Raw genomic sequence first — 15610 nt, 5'->3', positions numbered from 1 at the left:
GCCCCTGGACCGTATATAAGGAGCAGCTCCTGCCTGTTGCTGTACACTTTCCAGCCTTCGACCCTTCTCTGGAGATCGGGAGCCGAGAAGAACCATGAAGTGGCTGCTGCTGATCACTTTGGTGGCACTCTCTGAGTGCGCCATCATCAAGTGAGTCTGGGGGACGCACAGCCCCAGGACCAGCTTCCCAGAGCTGATTCCTTCTGATGCCTCTCATGTTCCTTTCTTTTGCCCTCACGGTTTTCTTCCTGCTTCCCTCATCCAACTTGTCTCTCCTCCACCGCCTCCGGCCTCCCTTCTTGTCTCCCTCTGCCTTTTTGGGGAGGCAGCACGGCCGACATGGGTCTTGAGTCCTGCCCAGGCTGGGTTCCCAGCTCCAGGACCAGGCCGGGTGACTCTGGGTACCCACTCAACCTCTTTGCGTTAGTGTGCCAAAAAGAGAGCGTTTCCCCCCTCAGCTTCTCCCTCCTTCTTCCTCCCTTGGGTCAGCTTCCTTTACCTCCCAAGGCTTCCATGGCACCCCACGAGCAGACTCCTCGCCTAACTACTCCTCCTCCAACCCACCTATTTGCTCACGCTCTGCTGCAGGGTTCCCCTGGTCAGAAAGAAGTCCTTGAGAAAGACCCTGTTGGACCATGGGCTCCTAGGGGACTTCCTGAAGAACCACAGCCCCAACCCAGCCAGCAAGTACTTCCCCCAGGAGGCCCCCGTGATGGCCACACAGCCCCTGGAGAACTACATGGACGTGAGTGCCCAGGCTGGCCCCGGAGAAGAGAGGGGCTCCCAGGGGTCTTGGATGATGGGCCAGGGCTCCCAGGCAGGAACCCAGGGCTCCCAGGCAGGATCTCAGAGGCACAGGGCATGCAGGAAAACTCACAGTCAGAGCCACTGCTCTCGCTGGTTCTGTCGTTCATTCATCCAGTGTTTATGCCCTCATGCCACTCACAGTCTAGGAGAGAGAGGGTAGCAGGGACCCTCGGAAACCCTGAACAGTGCCACCAGGCCAAGGGTGAACAGTAAATGTCTCATGCTCAGAGGGCGTGGCCAGGGCAAACATTGACGGAAGAGCCGGGCTTTCCAGGGGGCAAGAGAGCATCCCAGGGGGTGACCGCTTGTGCCAGACCCCGTGACACTGGGGAACAGAGTGCATTTGAGGAAAGGAGGCCGGTGTTCATGGAGAGCAGAGAGCAAGGGAAGGAGGCACAGCGAGGCCTGAGTAGTCAGTGGGTGGAGCCTAGTCAGAGTCTCCTGTAATTGCCACAGAATTGTCGTTTGTCTTTTTTTTAAGATTTTATTTATTTATTTGACACACAGAGAGAGATCACAGTAGGCAGAGAGGCAGGCAGAGAGAGAGCGGGAAGCAGGCTCCCTGCTGAGCAGAGAGCCTGATGGGGGACTTGATCCCACGACCCCGAGATCATGACCTGAGCCAAAGGCAGAGGCTTTAACCCACTGAGCCACCCAGGCACCCGCCACGGAATTGTCTTAACCAGGAGGGTTGAGCTTGAGGAAGATCACTATGACTCCCCAGTTTGGGACCCCATAACCACACCCTGCCCTTTGGTAGATATTACGTGTCCCTACTGTGAATGTCCCTACTGTGAATGGCCTACGTGTCCCTACTGTGAATGGCCCTGGGCCAAGGGTAGGAGACCAGGCTGCCTGTCGTTAGGAGCTTAGCCTGTTAAATCTGCCAGCCCTGGCCCCAAGCTCAGCTCTCATGCTCGCGAGCCACCTGACCTTGGGCAAGTCATTTACATTCTCCACTTGCTCGTCTGCAAAACGGAACCACTAAAATCTGTCATCGTGGTGTCGTTGCAAGTGATGGAGGCAATAATGCTTTTCGGAGTGCTTAGCACAGGGCCTGAACCTTCGTAAGGGCTTGGTAAAGTCGGCATACCTGTTCACTTAACAAATTCGTACAGAGCACCTACTGTATGCACGGAGCTAAGGAAGTGGTGGAGAAGAAGTAAAGTCCCCGGAGCTTATAGTCTAGAGGGAAAGACAAGTTAGAGACAGATAAATGTAAGATAATTTCAGAGAATGACAAGGGTCACAAATTAAAAATCGAGTAAGGGGGAGAAGAAAGACGGAGGGGGGCAAATGCAGATAAAGGAGTCAGGGAGGGCCCCTTGGCAGAGGGGACATTTCACTGGAGCTCTGAATGAGTGATAGTAGGAGCCAGCCAAGGAAAGATCCAGAATAAACATCTTCCTAACATGAGAAATAGCTAGTGCACAGGCCCTAGGAGAGGAAGGAACTTGTCATCATCCAAGAGTCACAAGACCAGCGGGGCTGGAACAGAGCTGGCGAGGGAGAAAGGGCTGCCACTGAGAATCACAATCCTGACTGTGTCCTTTTGTGCCCTTTCTTGAACCTGCTACAAACACCTAGATTTAGGAATCTGACATCTCCAGGGGCACCCTTTGTTAGGTGACTTGTTGATCTCCCCATCGACAATTTACTGAAGAAGCATTTCAGCGTATACTCTGATGGGTGCTGCCAGGTCCCACCCCTTTCCAAGAACGTGCATTCTCTAGGAAAATGAGACTAAGATATACAAGACAAGAGCTAAAGAGGGGACAGTAGATTATCATTGGGTGTTCATGGTGCTTAGAAGAGAACAGTGAGAGGATAACAGGGGAGCAACCAAGGAAGACTTCCAGGAGGAGGGGAGACCGGGCTGGACCTTGACGGATGGATGCATTGGGCAGGGAGAGAAGGGCTAAGAGAACTGTGAAGGGAAAGTCTGGAAGGTGGGGTGGCGCCAATCCAGACACAGTCCGCAGGGAGGCCGGGCCGTGGAGTCCCAGCGAACAGTGTGCTCAGTGAACTGTGCCGCCCCACCCCGTCCTGACAGATGGAGTACTTCGGCACCATCGGCATTGGCACCCCCCCTCAGGAGTTCACTGTGATCTTCGACACCGGCTCCTCCAACCTCTGGGTGCCCTCCGTCTACTGCTCCAGCCCTGCCTGCTGTGAGTTCGTGGCCCCTCCCGAACTGGGCTTCTCGGCACCAACCCATCGAGGAGCCCAGAACACCCAGGGCTGCAAATAGGTCCATTTTCAAGCTGCGGTGGTGGGGGCGGGGGTGTCAATCAGGGATTCACGTCACATGCATTAACTGAGCACCTATTATGTGCCAAGCATTGGGCTTAGGTGCCCAAAGATTGAGGGGTGAATCACGTATGGTCTCTGCCCTCAGGGATGTCAGCCCACTGGCAGAGAGAAGCATGAAGGTGCTTAGCACCGTGGGTGGCCATGAGGCTGCTCTGCTCAGGGGAGCAATCAGGAAGCCTTCCAGGGTGTCCTTGGGGACCTCCCATCCGGGACAGGGTCCCAACTGGCCCAACTAGACAGAAGTGGAAACTGGGATTCTTAGGCTCTAAAGTTTGGGGGGGGGCGCCTGGGTGGCTCAGTGGATTAGGCCGCTGCCTTTGGCTCAGGTCATGATCTCAGGGTCCTGGGATCGGGCCCCGCATCGGGCTCTCTGCTCCGCAGGGAGCCTGCTTCCTCCTCTCTCTCTGCCTGCCTCTCTGCCTACTTGTGATCTCTCTCTGTCAAATAAATAAATAAAATCTTTAAAAAAAAAAAAAAAAAAAAAAAAAATTCTTAAAGTTTGGGGGGAGGTTACTTTTCTCCTCCAAAGCCCACCCAGAAACAAGGCACCCACCCTAGGAAGACCCTTTCAACCCATGACTCTTGCTCTGCTTTTTGAGTTTGACATTGTTCTTTCTCGCTCTGGCAGCCAACCACCAGCGCTTCAACCCTCAGAAGTCCTCCACCTACGAGGGCACCAGCCAGACAGTCTCCATCGCCTACGGCACCGGCAGTATGACAGGCATCCTGGGCTACGACACCGTCCAGGTGAGCACCAGACAGCCAGCCACCCGCCCAACCCTGAAGCCATCTTCCCAGGGGGCCCTGGGGAGCCCAGTGCACCCCCCCAGAGCGAGCTTATACAAGCAACGTGGGTCTCGGTGACCACAAAAATAAACTGAGAAGGATGTGGGAGGGGAAAGTGGCAAAGATGTCACAGACATTTCTAGGTGGGGCAGTGGTGGGTAAGGCCGGGAGCCATTAGCCAACCTCCGCACCCACAAGCTGAATGCTAGGCAGGGGACAGGAGCAGAAGACAAAAAGGCTTAGTTCTCCTTCAGCACATCCTCCCCCTTTTCATACCCCCTCCTACAGCCCTCCCCGCCCCGCAGGAGAACTCCACAAGCCCCACCCCCCACCTCCCTCAGGGTGCAGCAGGGGTCAAGGGCTCTGACTTGCCTGGGGTCTGCTTTGCATCCAGTCGTCAGAAACACACACACATACACACACACACACACTGTGACCATCTGCTCAGCCCCAAATTCTCACTCTTTGTCTCCGACTGAGGCCATCTGGAGGTCAGTAACAAACATTCCTGGAGCCCGACCTTCCCCTTTCCTTCCAGCCCGCTGCCCGGGGAGCGGAGTCCTACTGGAAACGAAGTGGGGATGCTCTGGGCCCACGGCTGGCACCCCACCGCGCTCCGTCAACACGTGCTGACGGAGAACGTCTTGGTTCCCCCCAATTCAGGTTGGAGGCATCTCAGACACCAACCAGATCTTCGGCCTGAGCGAGACTGAACCCGGCTCCTTCCTGTACTACGCTCCCTTCGACGGCATCCTGGGTCTGGCCTACCCCCAGATTTCATCTTCCGGGGCTACCCCCGTCTTCGACAACATGTGGAACCAGGGGCTGGTTTCCCAGGACCTCTTCTCCGTCTACCTAAGCAGGTAAGTTGGGCGGGGCCGGGGTGGGGGGGTGGGGGGGTGGGGGGGTGGGGGGGGTTGGTCACAGCCCCGGGGCCCAGCCGGGCTGGGTGGGGTGGGCAGGGTCTCAGCCAGCAAGGGATTTGAAAGGTCAAGGTCCTGAGTCTCAAGAGGTAAATCCTGGAGACGATGGTGGTCAAGTCCCCCCTGACCAACCTCCTTCCTTCATCTTGTTTTTTGTTGTTTTTTTTTTAATATTTTATTTATTTATTTGACAGAGAGAGATCACAAGTAGATAGAGAGGCAGGCAGAGAGAGAGAGAGAGGGAAGCAGGCTCCCTGCTGAGCAGAGAGCCCGATGCGGGACTCGATCCCAGGACCCTGAGACCATGACCTGAGCCGAAGGCAGCAGCTCAACCCACTGAGCCACCCAGGCGCCCTTCATCTTGTTTTACCAGTGTGACTTTTGTCGCCTTGACTTACACGATCAAATGTCGTTAGCCATTTGCTCCCAGCACCAGCCCCCTCGTGGCTGGCCCCCAGGAGTGGACTAAGTGAATCCACGAAAATGGGGACCAAAATTCCACAGCAAAAAATGAGAATAGGACTTAATATTTTGAACAAGGGAATTTTAACTGATGAAAGCAAGTTTCTTCTGTTAGTTAACAAAATCCACATTCCAGTTATGACTATGAATTAATTGGATGAATGGGTAAAGAATAAGCCAAGGGCTGGTTTCTTTGAGCAAAGGTTTATGCAAGAATACCCGAGGGGGTCATCCGTTTCCTGGAGACACTCAGCCTTCCTCCGACACATCCTGCTCTCTCGAAGCACTTTGCCGCGCTCGATGTTCTCCCGGAGTGGCTAACTGTTCTGCCGTAACCTCGTTGGGTCGCGCTGTACAGTTGGATATTTGCAGGGAGGCGGGATGGTTAGCAGCGTCCCTGGCCTGTCTACTAGCTTTCAGTAGCACCCCCTTACCCCTTCCGAATCACGACAATCAAAGAACATCCCAGGTGTTGGCAAATTGGAAACCACCCCTGGCCGAGAGCCAGGGAACTCCAAGACCAGGTCCTGACGAGCGGCCTCTGCCACGTATTTGCTTCTCTTGAGGTCCCCGCAGCAATGAGAGCGAACATGGGGTAGAAACCACACACCTTGGAACCAGAAGGACCTAGGCACTCCATGGCTCCGTGGCCGTGTGACCTTGGGGGAGTTGCCTCATGTCTTTGAGCCTCACCGTAGAGTGGAAATGAAAATTTCCGCTGTGTCTATCAGACACTTGGCACAGCTCCTGGCAGTGGCAAGAGCCCCATCAAGGACAGCTCTTGGGATGCGCGTAGTAGATATCTGGGTGAATGAATGAATGAATGAATGAAAGAGTTTCTGTCTCTTGCCCCCACTTTCCATAGCAATGACCAGAGTGGCAGCGTGGTGATGTTTGGTGGCATCGATTCCTCTTACTTCACTGGAAACCTGAACTGGGTGCCCGTTTCTGTCGAGGGTTACTGGCAGATCTCCGTGGACAGGTGAGAGCCCTGTGGATGGCCTACACCCTGCCGTGGGTCCTGGATCTCCTTTCCATATAGACCTGTAGTTAACTAAGCTTTCTAGCCCTCGAACAGCCAGCACAGGGAAATGTACCCCAGGGGGAGAATGTGTTGGCCAAGCCAGAGAGACCCCAAGGAAGGCATCTCACTGGAAGAGGAAAGCCACTTTCCTTCTGGTCAGACAGGCAGGACAATCTCCCAGCATACGCATCCACACACCCCAGCACCCAGGGGACATTAAACTAGCACATGTCCCTCCCACCCTAGGGTGAAGGGGCTGACTTGTTTCAAGGCATTCCTTTCCACTCTCCCCTTGGGAACCTGCCCCTCCCGCAAGCATCCTCGTTCCCCAGCTGTCTGTCACCCAGCGGGCCTGCTAGGATGACCAGCCACCCAGGCTGGCCCAGGAATGAGCTGTTTCCCGGGACACCAGACTCATGGTACCAAAGCCAGGATGGTCCCGAACAAACTGGCACATACTGGTCACCTTGTGTCTGCCCCAGCCTATCACGTCTTCTGCCTCCTGCCCCTGCTCAGTCTCCCCATCAGTCCCTGCCTGTGCTATCCTCCTCCAGCTCTGCTCCTTCTTGGAAGCCTTCCCTGGCACCACCACCCTGTCCCCTGGCCATGTGTCCTGCTCCTCCTGCTCTAGCATCATAACCCGTCTTTCCAGACCATGCACTCGCTGCAGCCTGGAGCCATGCGGCTGTCTGGTTGTGCATCTCCCGTGCCTAGCACGGAGCAGGCGTTCCGTCAATATTTGTGGAGTAACTGGATGCGTGAAAGCATGAGAGCAGCTGGAATTTTATGTATCGGCCCATGGATGGAAGAGGGCACCTCTGGGGCCACCTGGTTCCTCCTGGGGGAGATACACCCCCCCGGGGGCTCAGGAGATGCTTACTTGTGTCTCATCCTCAGTATCACCATGAACGGACAGGCCATCGCTTGCAGTCAGGGCTGCCAGGCCATTGTCGACACAGGCACCTCTCTGCTGACCGGCCCCAGCAATGCCATTGCCAACATCCAGAGCACCATCGGAGCCAGCCAGGACTCATACGGCCAGGTGAGTCCAGCCCCGGCTGCCCTGTTCGAGACCCGAGGGGTGGGTAGGCCATGCAGGAGAAATCAAAGTCCTCCTAACCCTCACTCCCTCCAGATGGTGATCAGCTGCTCAGCCATCAACAACCTGCCCGACATCGTCTTCACCATCAACGGCATCCAGTACCCTCTGCCTCCCAGTGCCTACATCCTGCAGGTAAGGGGGCTTGGGGCCAGTCACCTACAGGCACCTGCAACAAACGTGGCCACGTGCCCCTCACCCCCCACCACCCTGACTTTTACACAAGGGAAAGTGATCTTCCACAGGCTGAAGCTGACACCTGCTCTGGACCGCCTCCAGAGAAAAAGAAGAAGCTTAAAATAAATGCATGAATGAAAATGGGATGCGGCGCCCCGCAAGGGGAAAAGGGAGGCAAAGGCCGGTGGCAGGAAGGGAGGATTTCCAGTTCGACACCTGAGTCCAAGCCCTGGGTCTCAGGGACCAGCTCATGATTCCCAGCCAGTTGCAACCTGTCCCGGCTCTCAGTGTCCTGGTCTAGAAGCTAAAGATGTCAGCGTTCCCCACCCCCAGAGTGTGGGTGGGGTGATGAGCGGGATCGACCACATGGAAGCTACAGAGGGTTGAGCAAAGGGAAACCCTACCTTCCGTGGGGGCAGGGTTGGTGATGCTCCTACTACCTCTACCAAGTAACAAATCTTTTCTCGGTAGAGATGGGCCACAGGACTACGCTGCCCGGACTATTAGAATGCCAGGTGGAAAACCAGTTCTGCCCCGAGGGTCGATGTCATTCTGTCCCCACTCCCAACAGGGACGCTGATTAATTAGGAGGGGGCGTGGCTAAGCAGTGGGAGGGCGTGGCCTAAAGTTCCCCAGGTGGTTCTAACGTACAGCCAAGGTGGTGGCCCCGGTGCCCCTAGGACTCACAGCTAATGTGCTTTGCCACCGGACGGGGTCAGAATGAGAAAAGGCTGTGTCACCAGGGCTTCCAAAATCCTTCACGGCGGCTGACTGCTCCCCAAACCTCTTAGCTCCGATGCTGATGTCAGGGTCTGTACGTCCGCCAGAAACACTGGATCATGTCTAGTAATCCCTGGAAACCAAGAGCAGAGCCAGCAGCTTATACAGGCAGACCCCTGGCCAAGAAGCGCCAGGTCCCCGGACACCGGCCAGGAAATTCCTCCCTTGCGCGTGCCGTGCGGCGCCCTGGGGACCTTGATGCTTCGCCCCCGCGCCCGGTCACCGGGGAGCCTGTGCCCCGTCTGCAGCTCTCTTCTCCTTTCCTCCAGAACCAGCAGGACTGTGTCAGCGGCTTCCAAGGCATGAACCTCCCCACCGCCTCCGGAGAGCTCTGGATCCTGGGTGACGTCTTCATCCGCCAGTACTTCGCGGTCTTCGACAGGGCCAACAACCAGGTCGGCCTGGCTCCCGTGGCCTGAGCCCGCGTCTCTCCCGCCGCGTCCCAGGAAGATCTAGCCTTAGTCGCCCACTCTAGGTGTATATAATTCTCCTGACTGTGCTTCCTAGGCGCCTGTGGAGGTGGAATCCTGGCCCCCTTCCCTGTCATACCAATAACGTAGAATAAAACCCATCCTACTGAAAAACGTGCTCTGTGTTTCTTCCCGCACCGCCAGGATCAGAACACCGGGGCAAAGGGACAAGACGACCACGTCCACTTGGGCGACACCAGACAGGGCTACAGACCCCGTCACAGAGTCGGGGAGATGATGGGCCCTCAACACGCCGGGCTGGGGGCATGAGAGAAAGACGGGCACCAGAAATCCCAGGCCCATTGCCTCCTCGGGGAATGGGGTACCTAGGTTCTCCATGAGGGAGTCAACTTCTAATTTCTCCCAAAGGCGGTAGGAGATAGTGAGAAAAGGGAAGAGATCAGGGGGAGGAAGGCTTCCACTGATGGGGATATTCCTAAGCAGGCCAGGCAGGGGCAGGAGGGGTGACCAAGGGTGGCACTCTCACATCTACCAGGCTGCTCTCTGGGATGAGCTGGTTGATCCAGACGGACACTGGAAAGCCCCTCCAGGCTCTGGGTGCGGGACACTGAACTGATCCAATTGTTTTCCAGTTCCCGGGGTTGGTGGGGGGAGGATGGGGTGGGGGTTGGGCAGAGTTTGGGAGAAGGCAGTGGGCAGGCTGGTCAGCAAATACACCCTCGCTGGGAAACAGAAAAAAAAAAAAAAAAATAGAGAAACATTTCTCCCAGTGGGTTTAGTAGCAAGACATCCAGGGAAAAACAAAGTAGCATTCTAGGCCTTGCTTGGAAATGCAGAAGGCTGGTTTCCCAAAGGCTCCCGCGAAGTCCTCTGTTTGACCTTGACCCAGCTCACCTGAGGCCAGTGCCTGCCTCTCTTGCTAGCAAGCCTTTTGCAGTCCTGCACTCCTTGGCTGGACTGTTGGGAAAACTCCCACTGCAGGAGACCCGGATTCCAGGCTGAGGGCTGGTGCTGGGCCTCCCTGTGGGGAGGGAGTGACTTTGGGGTGCCCAGACCGGGATGGCTTGGGAAACTCTCTTGTCACATCCTCCTCCAGTCTGTTTGTCACTCACACAAATACAAGATGCTGGGCTCTAGGGTGCCCGGGGTCTCCCCAATGTCACAGATCCCCTCCCCAGCCCATTTTCCAGAGCTGAACAATCTATTTGAAACAGAAAACCTGATCACATCTCTTCCCTGCCTAAAACCTTTCATTAACACCTTGCTCTTGCACTTGGAATAAGACACTACATCGTCCAGGCTCTGCATGCTCTGGTCCCCGAGTACCTTCCCTGCTTCACCTTGACCTCCCTCCCCCTGAGTCCCCCCCACCCCGCCCTGACCTTCTGCCACCTCCACAAAGACCCAAACTCCTTCCCTACCTTTGGGCTCTGTACACACGGTGCCCTCTGCCAGGGCTGCTGCCCCCTTTCTCTTGACCAGCGACCACCGAGGCTCCTGCAGACCCCAGCTTACACGCACCTCCCTGCCAAGCCTTCCCTGACTGCCGTCTCACGGATCCCGGCCCTCCTATCTCGGGGTGCAGAAAAGCACTGCATTTCTGTCAGTGCTGGCTTTAGACCCACGAGGCCGGCACAGCTGAAGCCATGGCGCCAAGAGCAGGGCCTGGCCCATCGCAGGTGCTCAATCAACACTTGCAGACTGAGTGATGCATTCAAGATGACCGTGAAAGAAAACGACAAGGAAGCGGACCTGCTTTCACCGAGGGCACGCTTCAGACAGCATATGGGTCAGCTCCCACCCCCACTCAGTCCTATCTGCTCCTGAGACAGACAGGTGGACTTCTCAGGTTTCTGGGGAGGAATTTCACACCGTCTGGGCCCCTTTGCTGTGTTTGTGTTTCTGGCATTTCCCAAGTACCTCCCACGAGCCAGGCAGCGTACCAGGCTCTGGGGATGTGGGCCGGTCTTCCTGGACCCTTCCTGCTCTGCTCCTGGGCCCTGCAGCTGCAGCTCAGCCCGTCCTTCCCACCCGTCTTCCGTTCCCTCGCCCTGGGATTCCTGCATCCAGACAGAATCTAAAAAGACTCCCCTTTAAACAGACTGTTTGCACTGGGAAACCCGGAGCTGACATGTCTGATCGGACTCTTTCTGCTTTGCCCCCTGCCCCCACATTCACATTCCTGTTCTATCATCTCAGGCTTCCCTCCCGTCATCTTTCTCTGTTCCCTGCAGACCTCGGGGGTCTAAGCACAGCTCGATCCATCCCTCCCTTTCACACTTACCCAGGAGTATATTTTCATCTCCTGGGTCTCCGCTCCACTCATCTGTGGAACCCACACGCCCCCTCCCCCGGACGCAGGGTTCTCACGCCGAGCCAGTGAGAGCAGAAACGGTACAGCCCCTAAGGAGCGCTGTTTGGCAATATCTATCAAAATGAGAAACATGGAGATCTTCTGGCCCAGTAACTTCCCTTCTGGGAATTTAGCTTTAAGACATACACTTGCACACGTGCAGAATGATGTAAGTACAAGGTTATTCTTGGTAGCATCTTCTGCAAAAGCGAGATTGGAAATGACCCAAATGTCCTCCCACGGGGGGGACAGTTCAGCAGACTATGATGCATGCAAGGAGCTGCTGAGCTGGTGTAAAAGGTTAAAAATGAGTGTGCTCCCCAGGTGCTGGGGAAAGCTTGAGAAACCATGAGGTGAAACACACACACACTAGCAGGTGACAACCAGGCTTAGACCATGCTCTCTTTGGGTTACAGAGAAAGAAAATGAGATTTGCTTGCACTTGCATACAGGAATTGAGAGAGGACACCCAGAATCAGAAACTGTAAAAGGAGGAAGGGGGGAGCTGAGTAGATGTGGGATGGTGGAGACATCACTCACCCTGGACACAATTTTATACAGTTTTATATCTGATGATGTGAACATATTACACATTCAAAATAAGGGAGGACGCCTGGGGGGCTCCGTCGGGTAAGCCTCTGACTTGGTTTTGGTTCAGGTAATGATCTCAGGGTCGTGAGCTCGAGCCCTACGTCAGACTCTGTACTCAGTGGGAATCTCCTTAAGGTTCTCTCTCTCTCCCTCTGTCTCTTTCTCTCTCTCCCTCTGCCCCCTCACCCACTCTCACGCTCTCTCTTCAAAACACAAAAAACAGGGCACCTGGGTGACTCAGTAGCTTAAGCATCTGCCCTCATCTCAGGTCATGATCTCAGGGTCCTGGGATGGAGCTCTGCATTTGGGGTCCCTGCTCCTTGGGGAGCCTGCTTCTCCCTCTCCCTCTGCCTGCCACTCCCTGGGCTTGTCCACTCCCCTCTCTGTCTCTGTCAAAGAAATAAGTCTTAAAAAAATTTTTTTTTAACTATTCTTTTTTTTTTTTTTAAGATTTTATTTATTTATTTGACACACAGAGAGCGAGATCACAAGTAGGCAGAGAGGCAGGCAGAGAGAGAGAGAGGAGGAGGCAGGCTTCCCGCTGAGCAGAGAGCCCGATGCAGGGCTCGATCCCAGGACCCTGAGATCATGACCTGAGCCGAAGGCAGCGGCTTAACCCACTGAGCCACCCAGGCACCCCAACTATTCTTTTTTTAAAAAAAGATTTATTTATTTATTTGACAGAGAGAGAGACACAGTGAGAGAGGGAACAGAAGCAGGAGGAGTGGGAGAGGGGGAAGCAGACTCATCACTGAGCGGGGGGCCTGATGCGGGGCTCGATCCCAGGACCCTGGGATCTTGACCTGAGCTGAAGACAGACACTTAAAGACTGAGCCACCCAAGTGCCCCCCCCAAAAATATTTTTTTTTAAAGATTTTATTTATTTATTTGACAGAGAGAGATCACAAGTAGATAGAGAGGCAGGCAGAGAGAGAGAGGGGGAAGCAGGCTTCCTGCTGAGCAGAGAGCCCGATGCGGGACTCGATCCCAGGACCCTGAGATCATGACCTGAGCCAAAGGCAGCGGCCTAACCCACTGAGCCACCCAGGAGCCCCCAAAAAAATATTTTTAAAAAAGCTAAAGGAAGGTATTCTTAAACCTCTGAGTTATCTTAAAAAATTTTTTAAAGATTTTCTTCATTTATTTGCTAGAGGGAGTGTGCACGCACAAGCAGGGAGCCCACCATGGGGCTCAGTTGCAAGACCCTGGGATCATGACCTGAGCTGAAGGCAGACACTTAACTGACCGAGCGACCCAGGTGCCCCTGAGTTATCCTCATTTGAAACCTACTATGGTTTATCCTGGAACCTGTTGATCTGAAAACCTCCAAAATCAGGTCTCTTGAACTGGGTCTGATCGTTTGGCTCCTTGGGAATCCACAGGTCTGGTGAAACTGACACCAAGGACCGGGCTTCGGGCATCCTCTTTCCGCACCGTCTACTACTTCTCTGAAGGTTCCCCAGTGTGGAATCCAGGTAAGGGACACTGAAGGGGGGGTTGCCCCAAACCAAGCACCACCCCACCGCCACCGCACAGAGTTTTGGAGTCTGAGAATTTAGACCAGCTCCTCCCATTCGTTAAAAGCAGCCCTCACCCCTCTGGGGTCTTGAAGGCAGTCCTCAGGACTGCTGGAGCCAGCCAGCCCCAGACAGGGGCCCAAGCATCCTGAGGCTTCTCTCAGGCAGAACATGTTCTTACCAAGTTAGATCTCACTGGGACCTCCCAACATGTCATGTCAACACTACCTGAAGGGGGACAGTTCTGAAACCCCCAAGGGCTCTGGGAAGGGACTGTGCTGACCACCGTGTGAGAATCCCAGCCAGCCCAGAGGCCCTCTGCAGACAGGTCCCTCACCCATTCCCCGAGAGCCTGCGTGTGGTCAGTGGGAAGGAGGCAGGCTGCATCCTTGTCCCCAGCCGGCTGGACAGGCTGGACAGGCTGGGGAACCAACAGCCCGGGAGCCAGAGAGGGACGGAAGGAGGACAATGCTGAGGTGTGTGCCAGTCGCCCAGAAGGTCTGCAGAAGGACCAGGTGTCCATAACCTACAGCCGTGACCTGCTCTGCAATGCACCGTGGTTGGTTTTCTTCTGTCTCGGTCTCATCGCCCCCTCCCTCGCCGTGCCCCCGGGATCACTCCCTGCCAAGTCAATGACTCTCCCCCAAATCTTTCCCTCTAGATCTGCTCTTGGGGGGAGCCCAAACCGAAGTAGGATAATCACATCCCCCTCCACAAACTGTCCCTGAAACCTCCCCAGAAGAATCCAAGCAGGTGTGATGCGAAGGGACAAAAGCCTGCCTGGAAGTCAGAGAAGCAGGGCTCTCCTCTCAGCTCAGATGTCGCAATCCAAGCGACCTCAGGACACTTCTCTGGGCTTCTGCAGTCCTGACTGTAAATGCGGAGAGGGAGTCCAGAGAAGCGTTTGTTTGTTTTTTTTTTAAGGCTTGGACCACCTTGGGAAAAACGTTTGCAGCTATCCTCCTGCCCTTTGTTTGCTTTTTCCGAACATTCATAAACACGATTTACTTGGGCTCTACGGAGGGGGACACCAGTATTAAAATCCAAACTGCGCACTTCATTGACTAGTGACGAGAAAACTGACACTCTCAGCCACTACCACATTGACAGCTGGATTGTTCGAGAAGTGGCAGTGTGGAGGCAGCCAGCGTGCTGCACATTCACCCTGAAATGAGATCCCAGGGGACATCGCGATGTGGGCTGGTGGCCCCGGGGTGCGAGGACAAACCACGGAGAGGTATGGAGCCATTAACACATGCCACGGTCACCGCTCCATGTGACATTATCCAGAGGAGGGAACCAGATCTAAGGTCCCTGGGTGGGTCACAGCTGACCAGAGCGTCCCAGACTGCACTCTGCACCCCATGCCTCGGGTCTTACTGGACAAGAAGGTCTCTCTCAAGCCTTGGGTTTCCACGCTCCAAACTAGAAATTCATTATTCCTGCCACCGCACGGGGATTAGGACCTCACTGCCGCACTGGGGTCTGGGCCGGTGCCCCAGACGACCTTGTAGCCAGCGCCCCCACAGAGGCTCTGCCCTGGGACGTGCGCTGAACAGCCGGGCAGAGAAGAGCTGCGGGGGAGGGGGGTGCGATGCCCCACAAACGTGGGTAGGGTCTGTGCCCTGGGGCTTGCAGAAGAAAGGGATTTCGGTGGGACAGCATAGCTCCATCCCACCCCCATTAACGACAGCGCTGTCCTCTTTCCATCTGTCCTGTGAACTGGGTTCCACTGCCCAGACGCCCCTTCAGGACTGGAGATTTATTCCCCCAGCTGCTGGGAAGGCTGCTGGCTGAGAGCTCTCGGCCATCAGCCCTCTTAGGAATGGCCTGGGCTGAAGGGAGCCCTGCCAAGGTCATGTCCCTTGCCTGGGGCAGCCCAGTTAGAATTACTGGTCAACACGGGGGCACAGAGCCCTGGCTCCTGGCGCCAACTCAGGACAATTCTGAAGGGCCACCCTAGCCTCAGAGGGGGCTGACTGAGGCTTAGGACTTCTCCCTCACTGCTGCCCTCCCCTCCTCCCGCCTGCCTGCAGGTGCCCCTGCTGAGGGTACCCTGGGGAACCATGCGCTCCCGGTCCATCTCAGCGAGGCTCCCCCACAGGGAACCCAACCCGCGGAGCCGCCTCCTCCATCCGTTCCCTTTTCACTGGAGGAGCCCCCCCAGTGTCAAAGGCAGCAGGTGAGTCCACAAGACACCACCCCACGCCACCCCAGTTGGGTGCTGGTTTTTCTCCGGAGCTGGGCGGTTGAGGTGGGGTGCTGGTTTAGCACCCGTGGGCTTGGAGCGACGTTTCCCCACCTTTCCAAAGGCGAGAAGTGAGCGAGCAGGGCCGTGTGGGGGAGA

The 15610-nt window shown here is 55.6% G+C and overlaps 1 protein-coding gene across 1 annotated transcript; it reads left to right on the top strand.

The window, feature by feature from the left end:
• LOC123949078 (pepsin A) lies at nucleotides 1-8955 on the top strand. The gene is made up of 9 exons (XM_046016390.1): nucleotides 1-150; nucleotides 589-745; nucleotides 2861-2978; nucleotides 3749-3867; nucleotides 4570-4769; nucleotides 6157-6273; nucleotides 7213-7357; nucleotides 7451-7549; nucleotides 8641-8955. Exons 1-9 carry the CDS (start codon nucleotides 95-97, stop codon nucleotides 8788-8790), a joined length of 1161 nt encoding a protein of 386 aa, XP_045872346.1. The 5' UTR covers nucleotides 1-94; the 3' UTR covers nucleotides 8791-8955.
• The last annotated feature ends 6655 nt before the right edge of the window (nucleotides 8956-15610 follow it).

The sequence above is a fragment of the Meles meles genome, chromosome 8 (genome assembly GCF_922984935.1).
Source record: "Meles meles chromosome 8, mMelMel3.1 paternal haplotype, whole genome shotgun sequence".
In the NCBI taxonomy this organism is placed as follows: Eukaryota; Metazoa; Chordata; class Mammalia; order Carnivora; family Mustelidae; genus Meles; species Meles meles.
Note: the sequence above shows the minus strand (reverse complement) of the source record. Positions and strands in the feature narration are given on the sequence as shown.

Bases quoted from the DNA above. Each gene is read 5' to 3' on its own strand.
- LOC123949078 (XM_046016390.1), top strand. From the start codon at position 95: ATGAAGTGGCTGCTGCTGATCACTTTGGTGGCACTCTCTGAGTGCGCC. The intron at 746-2,860 runs GTGAGTGCCCAG...CCGTCCTGACAG, and splicing joins CCCTGGAGAACTACATGGAC to ATGGAGTACTTCGGCACCAT. The intron at 4,770-6,156 runs GTAAGTTGGGCG...CACTTTCCATAG, and splicing joins TTCTCCGTCTACCTAAGCAG to CAATGACCAGAGTGGCAGCG.